We start from the raw sequence: 19,667 nt of genomic DNA on the forward strand, positions 1-19,667 counted from the left end.
AGTAACGGTCAGCGTTCACTGTTTCACCTCTTGGAAGGAAGTCAATGAGCAGAATGCCCTTCCTGTCCCAGAACACCGTGCACATCACTTTCCGTACCGACAGCGTCTGTTTGAATTTCGTCCTGACCGGAGATCCACTATGCCGCCAATGCATTGACTGCTGCTTGGTTTCCGGGGTGAAATGCGAAATCCAAGTCTCATAGCCCGTGACGATCCTGTCGAGGAACTCGTCACCGTCATCGTGATACCGTTGCAGAAATGTCAGTGCTGCTCCTAAACGTTGCATTTTGTGTTCGGGTGTCACGTTTTTCGGCACCCATCTGGCACACACTTTTTTGAACAGCAGGTGCTTAGTGACAATCTCATGCAACAAGGATCGCGATATCTGCGGAAAATGGCTGCTCAGCTCCGTAATCGTGAAGCGACGGTTCTCCATGATGCACTGCCGCACCAGCTCAACACGATCTTCATTGATGAGGGACGGTCGCCCACTGCGCTCTTCATCATGGACACTTTGACGACCTTCGGAAAACTGCCTACACCAGCGACGCACCATCTGCTTACTCATGATGTTCGGCCCATAGACCTGACAGAGCCGCCGATGAATTTCAATTGGCGCAATGCTTTGTGCATTAAAGAACTTTATCACCGACCGAACCTCGCAGGCGGCGGGAGAAGGAATAAGAGCTTCCATTTCGGACCACTGCTGCCACGCTACTGGCACCAGACGGGACCTGTCCGGCTGGCATATGATTGATACGTCATAGATCTGTTACGCATGCGCAATTGACATGGCTAATTACGTTTACTTTCAAGGGGAAAAAATCGGGAAACTTACTTTCTGGATGGGCCTCGTAGCTGAACGTTTTCGGTTCACTGAATCATCTTCAGATCTTTAATAAACCTATAGACAACTTATATTAGAAACAAACAGTGAAGACATAGGTAAAGGGAGTCTTCAAGCTGCATCTGTCATATAGAGTAATTTTACAATTACATGGATTTGGTTTTAAGGCCACACGTCCTTAGTCGCTGCTATATGCTACCTTTCCCCCCAGTTCTATTTTATATGAATAATCATATTTTAACAATTTTATTCTTTTATTGCTAATGTTCTCATACTACTTGTGATTTAACATGCACCATTGTATTTTATCATATACTCAAGTCTACTTCATATTTAAGACCTAAGTAGTAAGATGTAAGTAAGTAAGTATGAATTAGATCATGTTAATGTCTAGATTCCTGAATTAATACGGAGGGCATTATGCCAGAAGGGAATATCAACAAGTTTACATTATATCCATTTTAATTTCTTATTTCATTTCAATTATTGTAGGCCTATTATAAAGACCTTACATTAGCACTGAAGCTTTAAGATTTAGAACAAGTCAAAATTTTACAAGATTATAACTTTTTGGCTACTTAACGGGGTATTTTATTTTATTCTTTCCCATGTCCATTGTAATTCTCAAACGGTTGTCTTCAAACATACAGGGTGATTCAAAACCTCTGCGACAAACTCTGAGGGGTGATAGATCTAACAATAACGAACAGTTTTTGTTAAACAACATTTGTCTTTCGACGCGTCGTTTCAAAGTTACCGTTGAAAATGTTTTTGTGCGAGCATATGTCAATGTATGCGAATGTGTGCACCTCTGTTTGTTTGTTGAGATATTTGTAAGAGACGAGAAGGGTTGTTGTTGTTTGTTTAAGTTTAATGTTCAATATCTTTTCGTTTCAGTTCAATCTAATCATCGATTGAGAATGGATGTCTACACTATTTCCGAGTTAGCCAACATGGTAATGTGTTATGGGGAGGCTCGCGGAAACGGAAGAAGAGCTCTCCACATGTACCAACAACAGTTTCAAAACAGAAATCACCTTCACCACACAATGTTTGCTCGACTTTATCAGCGCCTTCGAGACGATGGGTCTCTTCGTCCCCGGCGCGTAGACATCCATTCTCAATTGATTACACCGAATTAAAAGGAAAAGGTATTGAACATGAAACAAACAAATAACAACAACCCTTCTCGTCTCTTACAAACATCTCAACAAACGAACGAACGAACAAACAAACAAACAAAGAAACAAAGAAATAAAGAAACAAACAAACAGGGGTGTACACATTCGTATACATTGACGTAAGCCCGTGCAAAAACATTTTCAACGGTAACTTTGAAACGACGCGTCAAAAGACATAGGTTGTTAACAAAAAGGGTTCCTTATTGTTAGATCTATCACCCCTTAGAGTTTGTCGCAGAGGTTTTGAATCACCCTATATATCGGTCCCATTAAAATATTTGAATAACGCTGCATTTGTTGACACACCCTTCTGGAATGATACTCTCGATACTATGCACCACTAATTGGATGTATCTGAATCTAATAGAATTACGTCCTCACTTCGTTAAATTCTATCAGTTAACAATTTCATTAGTAAACTAACGACACTTTCGAGAAGCCGAGCAATAAAATTACGGAATTAAACTTTACGGATTGGTAACTATGAGTCATTATTTTATCTTTCAAGAAACCGGCCATTAGTCAAGTAAAAATTATGCGATATGTCTAAGTATTCTTAGTTGTTAGGCAAATATACAGGGTGTATCACGAGGTTTTCCCCCGGTTTATGGAGGTGATTCCTGGTGTTATTTGGAACAAAAAATGTAAATACAGTAATGGGGTGACCTTCATAATTGAAGGGCTCAGAGCCAAAGGCGACCAACCCTGAATTTTGTATTGTTCATTATTAAGCCTTTTTTCAAAACTATACATTGTTGTTATAGATTCATGATATATTTTTGTATTTATTCAATGTAGACCAATTAAAATAAATTGTGAAACCAATCATTTTTGTTAGGATCCTCTTAATATCAACTCTTATTTACTCATTTTGTAATTGTGGGTTAGTCGCCTTTGGCTCTGAACCCTTCAATTAAGGAGTTACAACAGATTTTCGAAACACGCCATGGTGTGTGTAGCGCCAGACATGTTTGCGCAGGTCTAACGATGTGTGGGGGAGGATTTAACGTTTCACATTCCCAGTATGGAAAATTCTTCATGAGAACGGACTGTATCCTTTTCATGTGCAAAAAGTGCAGCATTTAGAACCACATGATCACGCCAACCGTTTGCCTGCCAGATCCCCAGATTTAACACCACTAGATTACTGCAGCTTGGGATGGATGAAAGATATCGTGTACCGGATTAGGGTGCTAATACGAGAAGAGTTGATCCAACGCATTCTCGATGCCGCAGCTACAATAAGAAACGAACATGTGAAGTTACGAAATGCCACACGCGCGGTTCACACCCGTGCGAATCTTTGCCTTCAGATGCAGGGAGGAAATTTTGAACATTTGCTTTAAATCCACTCTACATGCAAGAGACTGGTACAAAATGAAACACTTGTTTGTATTCTAACTATGATTTCCATTTTTGTCAGTGACATCCTCAAATAAAATGTTTTTTCTGCTCTTTTCAAATTGCCGTAACTCAATTATGAATGTCACCCCATTACTGTATTTGTATTTTTATTCCAAATAACACCAGGAATTACCTCAATAAACTGGGGGAAAACCTCGTGATACACCGTGATGCTGTAGCCGAGCAATAATTTTAGTATTGTTTTGTTGTAGGCTATATGGGCGCAATTGTGTCTCCCTTCTCTACTTCTCCCTGTTCACTGCATTTGTTCTTTTCTTTGCATATTTATATCGAACTTTGTGTGTATGTGTTTGGAACTAACACGTACAGTAGTTGCGGAAGTTTCTGCCTTTTGTTGGTAAGAAAGCTATCGGAGCTGTTTACATGTTTACAAGTACGGTTTTATCAGTTACAAGCGAACTGTTCCAGTATATCTACAGTGCTTATTCTCCGAAACTCTGCTGGGAGTACACTGATAGATACAGTGTGGTTGTGTCTATGTGATCGAACTTCTGAGTTAATTTCAGATTAATGTTCCCGATAGTAGCTGACAGTCCGAAGCAGTATACTGGATTGTCTACAGTGTTGCCAAGTCAGCGGTTTTGTAGCTAAATCTGGTGTATTCAGGACTATGGTCAGCTACAGAATTTTACCGTCAGCGGCTAGCTATTTATTTGGCGTTTTTTTTATGTTTCCGGCAAAGGGAGACGATATTTTTATTTTTTTTTTCTCTAAAGATGTTATATTGTTTTTATATGTACTTGCGGACAATAACATTAGTTAATCATAAACCAGAGATTAATTTGGTATTATCACAATTTTTCATTGTGCGAATGTAAAATATCGATGTTTTATGATAACTCGATTTGGTACAACCACGTCCACTTCCTGCCTCATCCATTGTTGTAGAAATAAGGCATGTCACTTTCGTTGAACTCTTAGTCTAATCATGTAGGCATTGTTTTTGTAAATGAATTGATATATTTAATCATGAAGAGTAGATAATGAACTGAATTATTATTTTCATTTATGATAACTTATATTATGATTCATTCATTCATTCATTCATTCATTCATTCACAGTGTTCTGCCCATGGGCAGGTCTTTCACTGCAAACCCAGTATTCTCCAGCCTTTCCTACTTTCTGCCTTCCTCTTTGTCTCCTCATATGATCCATATATCTTAATGTCGTCTTATATTATATATTATTTAATTTATCATTCCGCATTGCAGTTTATGTAACACAGACACACTTAAAACTTAAAGCCAGACTCATTGTTGGCATGCACGTCTCCAGCTCAGTGTGAAATCAGATTTCGAACGGACTGGTGTGATTGTGAATGTGATTGTTTCCGAAGTGTCCAGTGTATTATTCTTGATCTACTTCATTCAATTTTGAAGAAATGTGCCGCGTGAAACTCCATACGTACAAAAGTTTAGAGATGTGTGAAAAAAAAAAAAAACATGTGTTGAAAGACTGGGTGGAAGAAGTTGCCGGTGATAGTTCAAAAGCTCGATGTAAATGGTGTAAGGTGATATTGAATGCAAAATATTCAGATTTAATTGTCCATGCGGTTTTGCATAGAACATAGAGCCTACGAAGTGATAAACACTTTCAATAATTTAGTCTACATTTTTATAAAATTCTCCAGTTCCTAAAACTGTATAGTTTGTATTCCAAATTTAGAAGTGATGTGTTAAGAAAAATCTGGAGTTTTTTAACTACAGTTTTTTTCTAAGCTTGTGCAGCGGTAAATGGAATTCTGAGTTGGCAACACTGATTGTCTAGCTAGATACAGGCAGGGTCGGTGCCAGGATTTTTAATCTAGGGGAGAGGAAGAGGTGGAGCGAGACATTAGCTTGGGAGGGACTACGTTAAAATGTCATTGTTAAGAGTTAATGTAATAAGGCAACTATTCTGGTTTTGAAAATGGCCATACATTTACATACGTATTTAATAATTTTTATAAATTTACATATACAAGATGATTCACGAGGATTTAGCGTCTTTACGGAGTTTATTTCCGAATACATTCTGAGCATATATATATATATATATATATATATATATATATATATCATATAAACATGGATCCTATTCTCAATATTTACAGAGTTACGTTTCGTTATCGGAACGCATTGCTGTGAACGCGTGATCTTGCTCAGCGTGCAGTCAGCAGCCAGCGCGAGTGCTACGGAAATCAAAGATAGCCGTACGCAGTTACGTAGAGCGACGAGTGCCGTTCACAAGCGTGCGGCCAAGTGTACTCAAGCGGACGGCGACATTTTGTAAAATGTGTTGTAAACTCTCCAAGACTGTAAATTAGGATGCAAAATTGAACTGCAAATAATTAAGTCTGAGGAAGTGGTGTGATTTGTAATAATTGTTGTGATACTGTAAGTGCGTAAGAATAATGTAATTTTCTAGTTAAAAGCACAAAAAGATGTCTGTACGAAGCAACTAAGGAGTTCACAGCACATTTTTAGCTACATAATACTTGCCAATTAAAGAAATGATACTTCTGAATGGATCATTCTCTATTTGTATTATTCTTTTACCTTCAAACTAAAGAAAAAATAACTTTAAATTAGTGTAACTCTGAAAACATTGGGAGGAACTATGTTCATATGACATTCTTTGTTCAAAATGTCTTCAGAAATAAGCTCCGTAAAGGAGTGTAAATCCTCGTGAATCACCCTGTATATAGAGGGGTTACAATAAATTATCATATTTATTAATTTCATGTCAGCAATTAAAAAATTATAACTTGCTTGCCTCAGTAGGAATGTTAGTGTAGATTGATGCGTGTATTGTGGAGAGCATCAAATTTATCTAAGTCGGTGTCCATGTTGAGGTTATTGGTTAATTCCCTTTCAATGCAAAGAATTACTTGTTTGCCTAAGTGCTTGTCTGCTATTCAGTTACGAAGGTATGTTCTTATATTCTGCATACACGAAAATGAACGTTCACATGAAGCATTAAAAGATGGAATTGTGAATACAATTACAGCCAATTTGTATATTTCATGAAAAGCTAACTGAAATTATTTTTAAAATTTCTTTTCAGTCACTTTTAGATTCATAGCGACTTATTGTCTAACAATATTAAAAATATAAATTTAGATATTGTCTTAGAATTTTTGTGTGACTCACAATTAGTAGTTTACAATTCAAATTGATTTTTCACATAAGCCGATTAACATGTATACTATAATAGAATACAAATAAATTGATTAATTAAAGGAAGAAAATTTCATGCAAATAAGAGGACTCGGGGAAGGATGTAAGAATACTTGTAGCATTACCGCGCTGAACGGCGATACCAATGCGCTGACCTAGATATTGACTGCTTCGAGGGTCCCCAGAAAGCTGCACTAAACTTCTGCCTATGGTGGAGATTAGAGCTTTGGCTTCACTACACCATGATCCAAACGTTTCAACCGCAAAAGGGACAAAAATATAATTATCTGCAAGATGTTTATATTTATGGTGTTTACTGACAGCGGCAGATCCTGGTGTCTTAGAGGTTGAAGGGGCCAGTGTATCCACACATGTGGAATCCCAAATTAAGGATTTGCCTACACCCCACGGGACTAGAGTCAGACCATCGGGTCTCTTGCCGTCTGAACGGCTTATCCCGGAAGATTCTAAGATGGATGGAACCCCTGAGGATGTTAATGCTCTTTTAATGATGTCATTGAGCGATGAATGACGAGAGAGACGCCCCTTACTCATGACACAACTTAAGGCATGGTGGCCGTAAGAATCTACAATTTTGCCACAGATACATTTATGAATGTGACAGATTCTGCAACCGAGGCGTAAAGCCACGGAAACTTTAAAGGATCTGGGATCCATAAGGGTACCGATGTTAGGGGAAGGAATTGCATGAAGCCAAGATCCTGAAACATTTTGTTGGAGAGCCAAAAAAACGAGCACGATCTGTATCTGAAGAAAAAGATGACTGAAGGTACTCCTTAACAAAAGAGATTAGTATTTCATCCCAATTCTTTTGAACCGCTGGAAAAGACGGAGGATCTGAGTTATTGTCTTAGAAAGAAGTTCCAGTTCCACTTGAACACTATCTGTATCACAGTGGTAATGTTCAGCAAATGGCTTTAGAACTACATACGCTAAGAAAGGTGGAGTTTCTGGATGTAAAGCGCTCATTCCACTAAGGCTGGAGCTGTTACGGTAAATTTTCTGTTCCGTTCTAAAATTGCCCTTTCAATTATTCAAATATAAATACCAGTATGCTGTATCTCTGTTTTAAAACATAACTGAAGTTTTATTCAATGAAAAATTTAATAGTTTCTTTTTTATCCAATGCTACCAGGTTGACATTTAACATTTCTGGTCTCTCCTGGCAATGGCTTATTTGTAACCCACTTCTGAGGTTGGGGCGCCTGGAAGGCAGAGTTACGCTGCCCCGATGATGATGATGATGATGATGATGATGATGATGACGATGATAGGATGATTATGAAATGCCAGGAGAGGTCTTAAACCTAAACCTAATCGGGAATCGAACCCGGGAATTCATGAACTGTAGTCAGAAGCTCTAACCACTAGCCCATGAGGCTGGCAAATTTAATAGTCTACTTTTCACTATACTCAGCAGTGACATTCTGTGATTTATGGAAGGTCCAGTCCCAGACTATTAATACTACTAGAAATCCACTACAAACTTGGGCACCATCTAATTCAAACAGGGAATTACCAAAGTCTAGTATATACAGTCACGAAGCTTGAGTTGCTGAGGGTATTAGGAACAATAGACTGTGCCGGTACTATTTCGCATTGTCTGTGATGTGGCGATAGTAGCGATCCTAGTGGATAGCAAATATCTATGGATGCATATTCGCTACGTATTGAGCTTAGTGACTGCTACTAAGATTTTCTTTCAAATCATCCGTCCTCAAGTGAGGTTGATCACTTGGATCCGGAATTAACAAACATAAAAGATAAAGGCAAATGAAACGAGCAAAATAATGATTCGATTTGTACATTAAAACAAAAATTTACGTGTTAACATATAGATGGTAGTGTAGAATTTGAGGAGAGGCCTTCAGAATTTCCATTACAATCTTCTGAACCTCATAAAAGGGAATTTTAAAGGATTTAAGGATATCACATGTAAATTTTGGTAAACAACCCCTCGCTCCAAATAGTAAGTCTGCAACATCCCAGTTGTAAAGCGAAATGCCATATCTTTCACTGAGGTATGGAAGACAAGGTACATATTTAGCTCTCTTGTCATCATTTATCTGCAGTGCTTGATTCGTGTCTCGTTCAAAGTAAATCGTAGGGTCTAAGACCATCGCTTTCTGGGTTCTTCTATTGATGGCAATACCAATACCAATATTTTCTACGACTCTCCTGGCTCCGCTTGCAAGATCGACGATTAGTACATTCTCTTTGCCTGCTATATCGAATTATACATGATTCCACACCCAACTACCTTGCCTCTCGGTTTACTCTCCTAGCTTCACATCATAATCGTAATACACGTTCACAGCACAATCTGTTGCTATCAATACCACGTCATCAGACATCTCTGTACTCAAGTTCTTTCTCAATAGCCATGGCCCGCTCATGGAATTCGCTGCCGCTGGAAATCAGGGGTAGTCTTAGTCCTCAGTTGTTTAAAATTAGGTTGTTTAGAAATATTTTAAATGCACAGAACTAGTTTTTAGGTATAATTTTTATTTAGTATTATTATTATTATTATTATTATTATATTATTATTATTATTATTATTATTATTATTATTATTATTATTATTATTTTACACAGTCATTACTTTATTTTTGCATTAACACTAATATCTAGGTAATTGTCATTGTCTCAATGTAACACGTGCTGTGCTGATCATACTAATTGTACTATTCCTTTAGTTGTGAGATTATATTCATATGTATTAATTATTTTTTTTTCTTTTAACTTAATACTTGTATACTAGGATGTATTTTTCTGTTTGTGATTATGTATTCAGTCTCTTTTTTTATTACATATACATTTTTTTATTATTGTTATTTCAAAGTTAATACTGATTGTGTATATGTATTCAATCTCTCTTTTCTACTTAATTATGTTTATTATTATTTTTAAGTTCATATTTGTATACCGGTATGTATTTTTTCTGTATGTGATTTGATCCTGGTTGAGTGGAAGAAAAGGCCTGATGGCCTTAACTCTGCCAGGGAAAATAAAACTATTATTACCAGACTGTGGAATTACTGTATGTCTGCTCAAGTTGTTATTCTTTATCAGCTGTGCGTCCCAATACACTACAGCAGGCCTATGTGAGTTTATTTCGAGACTGCCAACCAAGGCTCTACAATTGCCCAACGCGTCATATCGGAGTCACCATCGGCAAAAAAAGGGGCTTGCGGCACATTGCTTGTGCAGAGCGTCCGAGACTCGAGGAAAGATGCGGTGGAGAGGGTGCCAATAATAAGACAGTCCATATGGGCTGCCTGATGTAAACTGGTGAGAGGGACTAGAGATGGGTAAAAAATAACACAACAGTTATTTTGGAACTGTTCCGGTCTCGAAACTGTTGCAAAAATGAACAGTAGGTCGGAACCACCTGTTCCGAAATAACAGTGTTTCGACTCCGAGCTGCTCACTTGCCCAGCTATTGCGGGCTCGCAGTACCGCGTTGCACAAGGTATGGTCCGACTCCGAGATAACAGTCGGAACGTCGGAGCTCGTTCCGATGAACCAATGACAGCTGCGGTTACACTGTTCTCGTTGTTCTGTATGTTGTACTTGGAACTTCGTTGGATGAAGTTGGTACTTGAAACTCTCACGTGGTTGGAGGGGGGCGCATGGAAATTGAAATCCTTGCGGTGGTGGCGCGAACTTTAATATCAACATTTGTAAGACTGGCCAATCATCTGTAATGTTATAGTAAGTATTTAATAATCTGTAATATTCATTCCCGCTTTATAGTTTATTTCACCATTAGTTGACTAATTCTGTTTTATAAACATTCTACAAAGTCGTAAAGTACGCATACTATTATTAATTCATTGATCAGCTGATTCTATACAAAGGTTAAAGTCGTAAATGGTAATGAGTGGTTTAGTTACAATGTCTGTATGTCGTTTGTTGAGGTTAAGTCTGACAAGCACAAGTTTTTGTGATATCTTCTCTGTTATCAAAGAACGACAAAAATGTTGTAGCATTATTTGTTGGAAACTACCCATATAAGTACTGATTTGGAGAGCGAGGTTTAATGCGAAGTTTAAATTACACTTTGGTAAAGATGCGAGTCCAACATTTTACTAACCCACTGCGGGGTTTCCAGGTTTCAGTACTGCCAATATATATCTTTTTTATTATTTATGAAATTGTAATATGTATTATTATTATTATTATTATTATTATTATTATTATTATTATTATTATTATTATAAGTGTGCATTAAGAAAAGTAAAAATAAAAATTAATGATTTGTTTTTTTTTTATTATGTAATAGAAAGAACAGAAATTACATACCATATGTTTTAAATGTTATGTTATTTTTTTTTAGTTGGCTACCATGTCTTTATAACTTTATGTACGAAAACAAAGGCCCGGTTGCAGAAACACCGATCAAAATATGATTGGCAATCAAGGAGGGTTTGATTGGCCATCAGTTCTATTTCTGTTGCAGAAAGAACAATCAGTGTTTGATCGGAGATCAGTCTTCCATCAGATTTGATCAACAGATTTTTGCTGGTCAAGTCACTGATCATCGATCAAGTAGGCTATTTATGTTGTTCTGTTTGTAATGCAGTTACTGTAATTATATAGTAAATAGTTATAGCGTAACAATATTGTTTTCGACATAATGGATTCTTCTGATGAAGAAATTTTAGAATGAAAAAAAATATTATTAAGAAGAAGGCGTTTCCGTGATGGACATGAATTGTCTTTATGTATAATGACAGAGAATTTGAGCAAAGATTTAGGTTAAGTAAGGATTCGTGTGTTTTGTTACTTTCAAAAATTGAAACAAATAGGCCTATATGCAGACAGACAAATCGAAACCTTTCACTTTCTCCTATGAACCAAGTTCTAATAATGCTGAGATTTTATGCTGTTGGAATTTTTCAGATGGTCTTGGGTTATCTTGTTAGGGTCCACAAATCAACTATTTGCCGAGTAGTTAGGAATGTTACGTATGAAATTGCTTTGTTATGGCAGGGTCTCATAAATCCCCAAACTTCAAACAGGGAACGATTTGAAATCCAGAGAGAATTTTCAGCCATGTCAGGATTGCCAGAGTAGCCTAATATTGGTTGTATAGACTGCTCACATCCCCGTCCAATCACCTGGTTGAAATGATGCCGAACTTTATCGAAATAGAAAAGGTTTCTTTTCTGTGAATATACAGGCAATATGTAGTCTACACCATCATTGAAATTCTGGAATGTTGTAGCCCGTTGGCAGGGTTCTACACATGACAACACAATATTTTTAATGAGTAGGTTACGAGCTCCATTTGTAAACAGAGAGATGGGAAATGGAATTATTTTGGGTTATGGAGGCTATGCATATTCCAATTTCTTGTCGACTCCCCTAGCAAATCCCACAACAGAAGCCCCCTCACGTTTTTTTTTCTTTTTGCTTAATTTTTTTTCACTATATTGTAGTCTATATACAAATAGAATCCGCCTGTTTCCTTTCTACAAAAAGCAACAAACCAGCAAAACATTCACTTGTTTTCCTAGTCACCGCCCACTTGATGCATTCGTTTCGCGACTTTTAAAGAGCATCAAATTGGCTGTGGTTGCTAAATAGCGCTGTTGTCAAATGTATTTCTTTCCCAAATCAGCAATTAGTAAATTGAGGGAAGTTGATTGGAGATTCACGTTTGTGCAACGCAACGAACAATCAAATAAATCAGACATCAACTGACTGGCGATCAGGGACTGATTTGATTTGCGTTTCTGCAACCGGGCCAAAGTGTTGTATTCTATCCTTGTAATCAACAGCTGTTTAATTACTAACATTAAGCTTTTGAGTTCTGTCCGCATGCACAGCAATTTTCCAAAATCGATTCGAATGTGCATTGCAGTGCCATCTATAGATAAGAATGTGTACTATGTCATGCCTATGAGCAGAGCCTTCTTTAGTTACAAGCCGGGGCCATACGTCGGCAACACTGTAATTAACTGTCACCTGGAGGCCGACCATACAGAACACGTGTTTGTGCTAATGCCGATTTTCAATGTAAATTAATGTTACAATATAAGTGTGTGTCGATGGAAATATGTTTGCGGTCGTACCAAACGTTAATTGTTGATGTATTATAAACTAAATGCGTGTTGGTGATAAAAAAACAAGACAATAAATGAAAATAAAATGGTTGCAGTCTTTGGGAATTTTTACGGTTATGGATGACAAAGTAATTGACTATTCTATTAAATATTGTATAACCACATTTTTATATTCTTATTTGTGATTTGTGTGTATCAGAATTCTAGTCAAATTGTTGGGTCTCGCCTGCTATATCAATAAAGTTACGCCGTTGGTTTTCAAAGTCATTGTAAACAGCTGTTTTGTGATTCCATAAATGTTGCAGTTTTGTTGAAGATTCGGAATGCCTGCTATACGTCAGAACTATCTATAATTTGTACATGCATATAATCACTTTGTTGGTTTGGTCAATGTTACTTATGTCCCGCCCACTATAGAGACATAGGCCAATTTTACACATATTTAGTATAACTTGTTCCTTCTTTGACAGGTTAGGTTTGGTTAGTTTAGGTTTTTGTTATAGCCTACCTTGCATATACGATTATAGCGCAACATTGGCAGTGATAAAAGTGAAATATTCGTTCAGTGGGCGTTGGATACTCTACATTCACCCACTTGGTATTTACAGGATTTAAAGTCCACTGAGTTTATTCTAATTGATACATACATGTACTTAATAGATAATGTTGCGTTTTGTTACGCATTATGTTGAAGGGATGTGTTTTCATTTTTTCATAGATTGTTTTACTTGGCTTAACTGTATTTACATCCTCATACTTTTATTGTAATAGGAATGCCAATAGTTTCTTCTGTTTACATTTTATTTTAGGCCTATTTGTATAATTCACATTCTTAGCTTGTTTTCTGTAGTTATATTTATTTAAAATTATATTTTAAAAAGTTTATAACAAATAATTTAGGATAACAGTATTGTTATGGTGACTGGCCAGGTTCAAACTAAAACTGGCTTCCTGGACATCTGAAATATTTATAGAAAAGCACGACATAATCACATGAAATTAAAATGCATATGATATCCTACACCTTTCATGTCAGAGGTGAAACAACATTAAGCGGCAAAACATTGTCAATTTACTAGCCACATAATGGTTAATTGATTGGAATAGGGTATTGCGAAAGTACGTCATTATTTTATTTATTTTTGGTACAAGTAACATTTCTTTAAGTATTTATTTATTTTCCCTTGTACCATCAATAAAAAAACAAGTATGTTTTTATTTTTTTTTAATTATAAGTGTAGTTGCTACGACACATAGGCACACAGCACTTTCTAGGCATCTGAAATATATGTAGAAAAACACGATAGATAATCGCATAAGATAATATTAAAATATATCCTAAACCTTTCACAGATGAAACACCATTAAGTCGCAAAACATTGTCAATTTGCTAGCCACAAATTTGTTAACTGAATGGAACTTAAGAATACTGCGTGGGAACTTACGTTTTTATTGCATTATTGATTTTATTATTTTCGGTGCAAGGAATATCTTTTTTATTTATTTATTTACCTTCGTACTATCAATAAAAACATGTTTTTTTGTAATTATTTTAAGTGGCAGCCTTTTTATGTAAGTAGCCTACTTACGCCGTATTCTGAAGTATAGCTAATTGATTGCAATAAAACACTATTTTCGAATCCATAATAATTTACATCACTACTCTGAATCTTGATCTTACCTTTGTACATGAAGTAATATTGAAAAAATACGCGTTACGTATAACGAAAGCAATAAGCAAACACAATATCACTCTAAAATCTCCGGCCTCCACTCTGCGTTGCCAAACCTACCCATGCCCCGGCTTGTAACTAAAGAAGGCTCTGCTATGAGTGCTCCAGTGTGAGCTGCATGGTGAAGAGGGAGGGTACTGTACCGTTCGTTTGAACGACTCAACGACTCCGACTCATCTCCACTGGTGACTGTTATTTCGGAACTGTTATTTGGAACATAGTATTTTTTCGGAACCGGAACCGTCGGAACTGTTCCGGGAAAAGAACAACTTCGCCCATCACTAAGAGGGACCCATCTGAAGGGGCGTTGGAGTTTTCTCGAGTCGCGACGGACTCCTAACGGGTGTCGCTAGGACGCGTCCTCCTTGGTGAGGGGGATGGTGGGGTTGGGGGCGACACTCGGTTATTTTGCGAGTTAGACAGGGTGAGGGTAGGGGCGTCGTCCCACCTCATGACTGCTACCTTGACGTGGTTGGAGGGCTTGCGTGCCTCTTTGATCTTGAATGGATCAAAGAGGCCAGACTAAAGGCAGTCAGATGGGAAAGATAATAACCGGGGATAGCTGGAAGTTAACAGAAGAATGATTCCAAGAAGATGAAACGCAAATGAAAGGTAATACAAACGTAAGTACAATGTGGTGCTAGAATAAAGAAGACTAAGTTGCGTTTCAAGAAAGTATTTATTTTAATCTAAATGTACTACACTCTATACCAGATGTCTTTGGAGCAGATACAGGGACATCATTTTAGTTTTACTGACATTTTTAACATTAACCTGGCTATACCTTTAGAGAACAGGAAACACCGTTTGCTACCCCCTTCCACGACTGGAGTTCGGTGATAGTGGCATAAAACACAAACAAATCACTTTACTAGGTGTAGGAGGGAAGAAAAGTACTTCAACCATTTACGTAAACTAGGAAATATCGCGATTTTCAGTTCTATAATTTTCATTAGGTTTTTGTTTAATAAAACTGCAGTACTGTATTAACAATAAGTGTTTTTACTCACGAACTGCGTTATCCATCCGAACGTATTCATTATGCAGTGTATATTATACTGTCTACAGTACATTAGCGTACAATTTAGAGAAAGAAGTTAAATTGAAAAATGAACATAATATGGATATTTAAACACATTTTTGAAAATGGTGGCCGTTCATTTCGATACAGACTTCAGTTCTAATGTGCATATTATCGCACTATAGACTATTGCATCTAATTTCAATTGCCAGTTTCGTCCTTCGTACTAGTAACTCATTTGAAATAATTCCGTACTTACTCCATAAAAGAGTACCTTACGTACTGTAAATTCAATCTTCACTTCTGCCCGACCAGCACAGATAAAATTACTCAGACATGCTATCTACTGTCCGTCCAAGTGGTATGCCGCAGGATCGTAGAAAGGGGGGAAATCACGTGACAGTTAATTACTTAACGAGGTCCTTTTATTTAAGTTGTTTATTACGTAAACGTCCAATTCCTAACAGAAATTAATGTTTTCAGAAAAGAGCTAAGACAGCCCAGCTTTTACAGGGGCGTGCAGAAGCAGGTGGGGGAAATCGGGATGCGATGTAGGCAAACGGACAGTACCTGTGCGAAAATATCATTCAATATTGAAAGCTCTTTCGTCACTGGAAAACGCGAACATATTTCTGGAACGTACTATACTCACTAACTCAGTGCTGTTTAGTATATGCGGCCTTGATTCTGTCTGGAGTACAGTTGGAACTTCATTAGTAGAAGGGGTGGGAGTGAAGTACATTCAAAAACTCAGGTACAATAAAAATTGAAGTAAAAATAAAATGATGTCCCTGTATAAACATCGGAACGAAATGCAAGAGAGCGCTGTTCATACGATACTAAATGTCTGTGTACGAATTACCTATGTGACTGACTACGTTCATATAACGAAAAGTGAAAATTAAAGTAATGTGTCTTTGAACATACCTTCTTGCATCAGTCACTAGTTGTTTGCTGTCGTCTGCTTATATACCGCACAGATGCTAGACGCAATAGAACTGTAGTAGTGGACGCGTCTCTGAATACCGCTCGTAACCAGGATATGCACCCGCTAGTGTCTACAACGCTCTCAGCTAAGTAATGACTCGCCAACCAATGGGAGCGCAGGATAACATGAGACGCATCGAGACCCTTGTTATGTCTGCTCCAAAGATATCTGGTATAGAGTGTAATGCAGAGTTCCAAGATATGTTCACTAACGTTAATGTTTCTCTAAAGAGTCCTGTAACTCAGTGGTCCCCAAACGTTTTCAAGGCGCGATCGACTTTTGCCATTTTAAAATGCCATCTATACTTTGTTTCCTAACAAGGAAGAATTTTTTTGTTTCAATGTTTAATCAGTTTGTTTCCTATGTTTAATGTATTTTATTATCTATGTTTCTCTTTTATGATCTTTCCTTTTCTCTTCTTTAATTTCATTTTTTGTTTTTGCTCTGTGTGTTAGTTATTCTTTTTCCATGAGGCAGTCCTGTTATTGGGAAAGCTAAAAGAGTGTCTTTCTAAATACAAATTGAGTGAACTAATTTATTGGAGGAGTATCTTTGGGATTCAGAACTTCCTCTCCAGGTGTCTTTCTTTTGTAATTCGTCCTTTAATATTAAGTTACAAGCCTAAGCCTCAGCATATTTCAGAACCCAGCCTTTAGCTTACAATCTCTGAGAAATATCTGATCTTGAGTATATTTTGTGTGGCTCATTGTGGACAAAAGTATTGCGTGGATGTTTCTTTTTCGGTACTTGAATTTCCTTTGCCATTTCGTTCTACCATTGCTCATTTATTGCTTAAACGTCATTCAATCATCTCTTAATATTTCCACAGATAAAAAGAGACGTATTCTAAAGATTTGAAACTCGGAATCAAATTACCAGGTCTTCTTTGAAAGTTTGTCGGATAAAAAGGACATACAAAATATAATCTCTTTCGTCAAGTATTAATCGACTCTTATTACTAATATGTGAATTTTCGCTTGAGTCTACTTGGAGCGTTTAATTTGCGGCAGTGATGTGAAGGTGCTTGGATGCACCAGCGGACACTGAATCGCATTAGAATCAATAAGCTCACCCAATAATACTGAGCGACAGTCCCCGGGGTCTGCTGGTCCGCATGCCCGGCCTTCATCCCTGTTGGCAGCAGCTTCTCGCGGCATCACCTGCAAGACAAACACCGCATCACATGATTCGGCCGCGTTTACCAGTAGGCTATGAGATGTGGTGCATCATGCAATCTATCACAATTAGTAGTAGACTTATAAGAAACGAAATATAATTAATTACAATAATGAACTTCCCATTAATAATAATAATAATAATAATAATAATAATAATAATAATTTATTTAACCTGGCAGAGTTAAGGCCATACGGCCTTCTCTAACACTCAACCAGGAGTAAAAACTGCGTTACAAAAACACTACAAATTTACAAAGTACATTACAATTTTACACACAAAACTGAATAAGATAATAATAATAAAACGTAAACAATAAGTAAGAAGAAATCGGACATAATATATAACATAGAGAAGGAAAGAAAAAAACATAATAAAATGTGAACAGCAGGTCAAAAATAAATGAGGCATACAAAGTATAAAAAAATAAGACAATTATTGATAATAATAATAATAATAATAATAATAATAATAATAAAATAATAATAACAGGCCTAATAGTAATAATAATACTAATAGTAGTAAAAAAATAGTGCAGTACAAAGCATACAATGAATACAATATTTTTAAGTACACACAGTAAGGAAAATTATGTTTATATATAGCTCAACTTATCACATTATAGATATACCATTATCGGAAAATATGAAAACAAAAATATAAAATAAGTTAAATATCACTAGAACATAAAAAAAAATGTGGATACGTGGAAACATGCAATACAACACTTGTCATAATAGTAAGCTAGTTTGGCAACTCGTCATAAGATAATTTTCTAACTTGGATTTGAAAGATTTCAATGTTCGGCAGCCCTTGACTTCAGGCGGCAGAGAGTTCCAGTGACGAGAGGTAGCAACAGTGAAAGATGAGGAATACAGAGATGATGTGTGAAGTGGAATTTCTAGCGTGTTATCGCGTTGTGATCGAGTATTAATAATATGATAGCGAGAGAGAGTATGAAAACGAGCGAATAAATAATAGGGGGATGAAGTGTGCATAATTCGATATAGGAGAGAAAGTGAGTGCAGATTTCTCCTCTCATGTAACCTAAGCCATGATAACTTCTCGAACGAAGGTGAGATATGGTCATAGTATCGAACATTACAAATGAAGCGGACGCACGCGTTATGAACACGCTGTAGTTTCTGAGCGGAATCAATCCTGCGATCACTGAACAAAACGTCGCAATAATCGAAGTGAGGTAGAATGAACGTCTGTACCAGCGTCTGTTTTAATTTAGATGGATAGACTAATGATACAATCTTTTTAGTGAATGGAGAATAGTGAATTCCTTCTTACATGTATATTTAATATGCGTATCCCAACTAAGATTAGATTCGAAATGCACTCCGAGTTTATTATTATTATTATTATTATTATTATTAATATTATTATTATTAATATTATTATCATCATTATTATTATTAACTTATTATCATTATTATTATTATTAGCACCATTATCATTATCATCACTATCATCATTAGCATTATTATTATTATTATTATTATTATTATAAGAAAATCATTATTATTATTATTATTATTATATTAAGAAACAAAGTACTTTTATTATATAATAATTACTAACTTCCTATTACAGTATGTCACTTTGATATTCATACACTTCTATTTTATAAATAAAGCAGTAAAATTTTCATACCAAAATTACTCTAATTGAATCTTTTCCTAACAAAAATTTTCCAGATAGACTTATTTACATAATACGTAAAAGTAAATAAAATCAACGGTTATTTAACATGTAAAATATAAATAAACAAAAAAATATTGTACCTTTCTTTGTCACATTTTGATTCATACAGACAGAATGAAAACATTAATTAATAATTGAAATAAATATATCACTGATCTTCAATATTTTTTAGAGTAGCCATTGATTTTAATAACAGCTTCACATTTTCGCTGCATGGACCTTACAAGGCGTTCACACTTTTGAGGGCGTCGGTTCAGAGAATTCAAGGCTTAAACCAACGTCCTCTTCGCGCCGCTGTTCCTTTCATTGTTCAAATCATTACTGGTTGATTG

The 19,667-nt window shown here is 36.4% G+C and overlaps 1 protein-coding gene across 1 annotated transcript in view; it reads right to left on the minus strand.

Moving 5' to 3' along the window:
• The window catches only part of Slob (Slowpoke binding protein), a 595,498-nt gene that overhangs the window by 210,471 nt on the left and 365,360 nt on the right, over nt 1-19,667 (minus strand). Inside the window, exon 4 of the mRNA XM_069832327.1 lies at nt 17,519-17,606. Within this exon, the coding sequence (XP_069688428.1) occupies nt 17,519-17,575 (57 nt within the window). The 5' untranslated portion in view covers nt 17,576-17,606. The remainder of the gene's footprint in view (nt 1-17,518; nt 17,607-19,667) is intronic.

This window comes from Periplaneta americana, chromosome 8, assembly GCF_040183065.1.
Source record: "Periplaneta americana isolate PAMFEO1 chromosome 8, P.americana_PAMFEO1_priV1, whole genome shotgun sequence".
NCBI classification, from domain to species: Eukaryota; Metazoa; Arthropoda; class Insecta; order Blattodea; family Blattidae; genus Periplaneta; species Periplaneta americana.